This window comes from Mandrillus leucophaeus, unplaced genomic scaffold, assembly GCF_000951045.1.
Source record: "Mandrillus leucophaeus isolate KB7577 unplaced genomic scaffold, Mleu.le_1.0 Scaffold203, whole genome shotgun sequence".
Classification (NCBI taxonomy): domain Eukaryota; kingdom Metazoa; phylum Chordata; class Mammalia; order Primates; family Cercopithecidae; genus Mandrillus; species Mandrillus leucophaeus.
Window position 1 is genome coordinate 3,512,654 of NW_012102066.1, and position 6,898 is coordinate 3,519,551.

A 6,898-nucleotide genomic window follows, 5' to 3' on the forward strand; every position below is an offset into this window, starting at 1 on the left:
GCCTCCCTCCACTCCACCAGTTTCCCCACCACCACACGTGTATAATTCTGCCCTGTTCTGTTTGTCTTGGATATGAACTCTTTGGAACATAGTCTGTATCTTAAGAAAGCACGTGTGGTGCTCTTTTTTTTTTTTTTTTTTTTTTTGAGATGCGGAGTCTTGCTCTGTCGCCCAGGCTGGAGTGCAGTGGCGCGATCTCGGCTCACTGCAAGTTCCGCCTGCCGGGTTTATGCCATTCTCCTGCCTCAGCCTCCCGAGTAGCTGGGACTACACCGGCTAATTTTTGTATTTTTGTAGAGATGAGGTTTCACTGCGTTAGCCAGGATGATCTCCATCTCCTGACCTCGTGATCTGCCCACCTCGGCCTCCCAAAGTGCCGGGATTACAGGTGTGAGCCACCGCGCCCGGCCAAAAAGCACCTTTTAATCTCTACCACTGCCAAGTTTGTGAGTAGACTGGAAAGACCGTGGGCTTCAGAATCAAGTGGCCATGGATAAAAATTGTGTCTGAGAGACTTTCAAGGAGTTGCTTAGCCTTTCTGAGCTTTTTGCTCCGTGATGAGTATAGCAGTGATAATAACATCAACCCTACAATATTACGTTATGGAATTAAATGTCGGTGAAAGTGTCTTGCTCAGTTGCTCAGTAATGATTCATGTCCCCCCTTCCCTTCTTAATTCAGATTTATTTACATATGTTCAATAGAGCCATAAATATTTGTGATTCCGTTTTTCTAGTACCTGGTTCTAGTTATTTCAGGTTTTTATACAGGCACAAAAGCCCTTTTCTTCTACACTGGTTTCCCTAAGAGGAGTTACCTTGACCTAAAAAATAAGGAAAGCACGAACCATAAAACCCTGCTTTTCTTGGTCAGTGAGGTGCATTTTAAAAAATAAACATTCTACATAAGCTGTTATTCTGGAAAATGGCAATCCTTGATCCATTTATGCACACCAGCTAAGCAGAAGCTGGTAATATGAAGGTAGAGCTGAGTCAGAATCAGAATTGGTGACTGGGATGAGGGGCGGAAGACAACTACAGATACAAGAACCAGGAAAATGAACTGCTTCACGATGATTAACGGCCATGCTTGTCACACTCATTAAAAGCATTAACTCCTGATTTAAGTTATTTTAAAAATATATTTATGCTAATGTGCTAAAGTTTTTGTACTAACAAAATCAATTTTCATCTTTCTGGAATATTTCAGGGCCAAGGTAATGCTAAAAGTTTTTAGATAGGGGCTAAAGAAAGGGAGCTCAGGCCTGACAGTCTCGGGATACAGGATGAATGGAAAATGGAGGGAGCTGAACGAGCAGAGACTGCAAAGGTTGGGACCAGGGTGTAAGCATGGGGTTCACGTTCACAGTCCCATTATTAACAACCCTGAGCAGTACCACTGCTGCCCAAGCAATCAGGAAAGGTCCGGGCCAAAAATGCAAATCCTTCTTTATTTCCCAGACCTGGAATTCCCATTCAACTGATTTGCTGGAAAAACAAAGTTTCATTTTACATCGTCACAGTGATTTTCTTGAGAATATAATGCCAAGAGTACAGTTTCAAGATCATCTTGTTGTCTAACTCCTGGTTCCTTATAAATACATAAGTAAGAACTGCTGAACTACTAAGAGCAAAGGCAGCCACTAGACTCCTGGAAGTTACCGTTAACAACAACAACAACAGAAACAAAAAACTGTCCCCCAGGCATTTCTCTGTTGCACTGAAAGAAAGAAAAACTCCCAAGGGAAATAGAAACCTAAAAACCTTGGAAAATAATTCTATTTTAACACAGACCAATGACTAAATAGAGAATTAATCAAAGGAACAAAGTATTTTCCTAAAACAAAGAAACAAAACCTGGATTTAGGTGAATTGGTATTTATTCAGAATGATTTTTAATGTTGTTATTCTAAAACTTCCAAAAATTCCCTCTGGTATAGGAGTCGTTGAAATAGTTGTAGATCATGGTATAGTTGGTGAGGGGTTGCTGGGTTTTATTTAAAGTGCTATTCAAAACTTAACATATAGGTTTCATTCAAAGTTTAAGAAGAAAGAAATGAACAACCAGAAACAAGGGTAAGATGTGGGGATATGGATAGATATTTTATACTTAAGACTTCTGCATCCCAAAATATCAGCTTGTGATGGAATTCTGTCATCTATTCTTGCTTCAGTCAAAACAAACAAACAAAAACAGTCAAAACAGTATGAACGATAATCATGTAGTGCCACCAAAAGCTTTTCATTCATTCAGCGAACATTGAGTCCCTAGCTGGAGATGCAAAGAGGAGCAAGAAATATCCTCTCCCACTGAGAAGCTCATTGTCTAATGTAGAATGTAGATAAGCAACCAGACATTCAGAATGACCTGTGTTACGAGCAATAATAAAGCTGGACACTGGGTACTATGGGGGCACTTGGGAAGGGTGCCTAAGCCAGAGAGCTTTACTGGGGAGCCTTGATGTCTGAGTAAGAATTAACCAGGCGAAGCAGAAGGATAAATAAGCTCTAGGAACAAACAGAGAGTTTCGAGTGCAAAGGCAGGTAGAGTATGAGGGGGGAAGGCCTTACTTCTTTGTGACTGCAGCATGAAAGTAAGGGGAGGGCTGGATGTCCTAATTAATCTTGAATTAGCAAATAATAAGTATTACTTTTCTCTATTTTTTAAAAAAACTTAGTTCCTTAATTGCACCCAAAATTTATCTGTTGAGATAAAGTAACTTCATTCCTAGTTCTAAGTAGTTGCTTAAATAATTGTTATCCTTGGAGAGCAGTAAATGACACATGGACATTAAAAATTTTGTACAAATGTCAGTTGCAGTTTGTTCATAAATCATGTAGCAATTACCTGCCTTGTCTGATTGACATATACTTGAGGGAGGATGGAAAGTGCCGAATGTCTGAAGGTAAATCAACTCTTCCTCTGGGAGGTGAGTTTATTCTTTTTTGAAACCTAGGGGTATTTAGTGTCTGGACACAGTTTGGGAGGAAGTGGTATGGAGTACCTAGAGAAGCCCTTCTCTATGGGTGAACTCTTACTTCTTTTCTTTTCTTTTTTTTTGAGACAAAGTTTTGCTCTTGTTGCCCAGGCTGGGGTGCAATGGTGCAATCTCAGTTCACTGCAACCTCCACCTCCTGGATTCAAGTGATTCTACTGCCTCAGCCTCCCAAGTAGCTGAGATTACAGGCATGTGCCACCACACCTAGCTAATTTTTTGTATTTAGTAGAGACGGGGTTTCATCATGTTGGTCAGGCTGGTGTTGAACTCCTGACCTCAGGTGATCCACACACCTTGGCTTCCCAAAGTGCTGGGATTACAGGCGTAAGCCACCACACCTGGCCTCTTACTTCTTTTCTCTGATGTACTCTCGGGCTCTTTTGTTACCTCAAACTGCACTATGACCTGTCAGGTGTTAGAGAGATCAGCAGTGGAGAAGGTCCAGGAAACAGTCTGGAATCAAAAGGGGTCTGCCTCTCTCCTGGACATATCAAATATGAAAGCATCACATTTACCAAGAGACAACACCATAAGAGGGTAACTGACAGAAACCAATTCCATCCTGAAAATGCTCTGAGGCTTTAAACATACTTTATTGTCTAGACTTTGGGCCTCACAGTACACCTGCTTTTTCTCCCACTATCCTGATGAACTCTGCACTCTAAAATTTTTCTCTGTACCAATTTAGCAAACCTCCATTTATTAGCAACTTTAACCTCCAGATCCTTTAGATGACTTTCATTCTTCTTTGTCCTGGATATTTTTACATGACAGACAAAAATATCTATTCTCAGAGCTGGAGGAGATAAAAATATTTGCCCTGAAGGGAACAAACTCTTGATTTAGCTAAAACTTTTTAAAGAGTTTATATTAAATATAAACACAGTATCATATAAAATTATAATGTGACAAATTCATTGTGAAATAGTCCATCTTTCTGTTGTAATACTTTTTATGTAGCTTTTTTGTTTTTTTGTTTTTTTTAAGGTAAGCTTATAAAATGGAGCAGTAGAATAAATAAGCAGAAAACAAACTTAGAATAAGACCTGAGCTGTGTCCTAAGATGAAAGTGGTTTCTGCTGGTTGGCAAGAAGAGAAAAATCCTAGACATTATTTCTGTTGCATCATAGGACAGTAAGGAAAGTGTGTCTCAGTCAAATAAGTCAAGAGACTGTCACCTTCTGCTAGATATTGGAGCAATTCTTATTCTTCATCAGTTCTTCCCCCCACCCCTTTTTTTTTTTTTTGAGACAGAGTTTCACTCTTGTTGCCCAGGTTGGAGTGCAATGGCACAATCTCGGCTCCTTGCAATCTTTGCCTCCCAGGTTCAAGCGATTCTCCCCAGGTTCAAGTGATTCTCCTGCCTCAGCCTCCCAAGTAGCTGGGATTATAGGCACCTGTTACCACACCCAGCTAATCTTTGTATTTTTAGTAGAGATGGGGTTTCGCCATGTTGGCCAGGCTGGTCTCGAACTCCTGGCTTCAGGTGATCCACTAGCCTCAACCTCCCAAAGTCCTGGGATTACAGGCATGAGCCACTGCACCCGGCCGCTAGTTCTTTTTTACGAATCATTTGATTAAGTGATGTTAAACACTCCCTAGTACTGCAATAAGTGTTTTATATAACTTTATTCAACCTCACAACTATAAAATGGGCACATTTTACAGATGAAGGACCTGGGGCTCAGAGAGGGCAAAGAAGTTGCTCAAAGTCACACAGGTAGTTACTGGTGGAGCTATGCCAGACTCACGTCAGTCTGAACTGAAAATTTTTCTTCTGAACTTTTATTTTATACATTCTACTTGCTTTATCTAGTGACAATGCTAAGTTCATTAAGATCTGAGAAACCACTTCTATGTATAGTATTCCCAAGTACCTCATACAATCCTACACAATTCCACAAAATGTTTAAGAATTTTCTATCCCCTTTCTCTTTTAGCAACATATTCCCCACCAGAACTAGCAGACAAGGTAGCTAAGGCTAGCACCCTTTCAAAACATTTGCTTCAAAAGTGTTTCACTTCATCATCTCATTAACAGCTACAAAGAATCAAAGAGAACAACATTCTACCCACCCCTTGATCCCTTTATTAGACCAACTTACTCAAGGGAATCAATGATTTTTTTTGGCTCCACAGGGCACGGATAGATAACTTCATCGATGTGCTTCAGGTTACAATTTGAATAGGCAGTAGAGATATGTATAACGGCTTCCAGCTTTGGCATCTGACTAGCCATAAGCAAGAGCTGCCGGGTGGCAGTGACGTTAAGTTGCACAGCATGTCTAGAGAAGATTAAGTAGAAGGAAATACAATGAGGTAAGTCAGCATCATGCCTTGCTATAACTGTACCTACTCCAATAACTGGCATACCTATCAGATTTTGGTGGCTGCACCAAACACTAGGGAGAGAAGGATGGGTCATGGCTACACAGTTATGTGATACTCGGAATGTTTTATGTAGTGATGATGTGTTTTGTGCACATAAATGCTATTCACTGACACACTGTACATATATCTAGAGGACAGTTGGTTCTAATCAACTGAAAAAAGAATTACAATCCTCTGAATTTGTAAAGGTGCTTCTATAGGCAGCCATTAAAAGAACAAAAACATGTAAATTAAGCATCTAACTGAAGAAGTTGGAAAATATAAATAAACTTGAGGGGAGCAACAGTAGAATTTTTAAATGAGCAATGTAAGTTGGTAAAGGGCCAGGCCAGACATGAAAATTGATGTCAAAATCTAAAATTGCAGCTAGTAGAATACAAAGCTATATAAACAGTATGTGATAACAATGAAATAGTTCATTCCAGGAATACATGGTTTATCCAATGCCAGGAAACTTACTAATTTAAGTTAACTCAAAAGAGAAAAACTATATAAGAATATATATGTATTTTGAAAAGTTTAAAATGATGTTTAATTTCCATTTCTAATTTAATTAAACAAATTCACTAGAATAGGAATAAAATGATTAAGCAACATATATTTAAATTTGCTAGCCAATATCATTCTTAATGGTGAAAAGCTAGGAGCACTGCTTGTAACATCTGTGGTGGGAATAATGCCTACAATCACACTACTACTTAACATTGTTCTGAAGTCCTAGTCCTGTAATTAATTAGAAAGAAAAATAAAATTAAAGAACAGATACAGATACTAAAAAGACAGCCACAAAAATTACTGTCGGATTATATAATTGCATACCTGGAAAATAGAAGCAGCTTTTAAAAAAGCTGAAATGTACTATAATTCAGTAAGGTGTCCACTGATAAAAATTATGTAAAAAATCACTAGCTTGCCTGTATATAAATAAAAATTAGAGAATAAAAGGGAAGAAATGCTCAAAGTTGAACATTTAAAATATACGAAATTCATCATAAATGAATATATAATAACAAAAAATTGAATAAATGGGAAAACATATATTGTTTTTGGATAGGAAGAATCAATATTTTAAATATGCTAAATGTTTTTAAAGTATTCTACATATACAAGGTAATTCTAATCAAACTCCCAAGATTTTTAAAAACCTGGCAAAATTATCTTAAATTTAATCAAGAAGTATATGCAAAGAGAAAAGTTACGAAAATTCTATAAAAATGAAAGTGTGCTGGGTGCAGTAACTCACGCCTGTAATCCCAGCACTTTAGGAGGCTGAGGCAGGTGGATCACCTGACGTCAGGAGTTCGAGACCAGCCTGGCCATGATTGTGAAACCCTGTCTCTACCAAAAATACAAAAATTATCTGGGCATGGTGGTGCATGCCTGTAGTCCCAGCTACAAGGGAGGCTGAGGCAAGAGAATCACTTGAACCCAGGAGGTGGAGGTTAAAGTGAGCCGAGATCATGCCACTGCACTCCACCTGGGCAACAGAGCGAGACTCCGTCTCAAAAA

At 38.9% G+C, this 6,898-nt stretch overlaps 1 protein-coding gene and 1 long non-coding RNA gene across 4 annotated transcripts in view; one reads left to right on the forward strand and one right to left on the reverse strand.

Moving 5' to 3' along the window:
- Positions 1–6,898, reverse strand: part of FAR2 (fatty acyl CoA reductase 2) — a 189,411-nt gene that overhangs the window by 31,019 nt on the left and 151,494 nt on the right. For all 3 annotated transcript variants that reach the window (XM_011979574.1, XM_011979576.1, XM_011979575.1), the window contains one exon: positions 5,104–5,283. In XM_011979574.1, coding sequence (XP_011834964.1) covers positions 5,104–5,283 — 180 coding nt within the window. The remainder of the gene's footprint in view (positions 1–5,103; positions 5,284–6,898) is intronic.
- Positions 2,419–6,135, forward strand: LOC105539352. Its single transcript, XR_001006037.1, has 3 exons — positions 2,419–2,593; positions 2,821–2,929; positions 5,138–6,135. It is a non-coding gene; the product is annotated as an uncharacterized LOC105539352 (long non-coding RNA).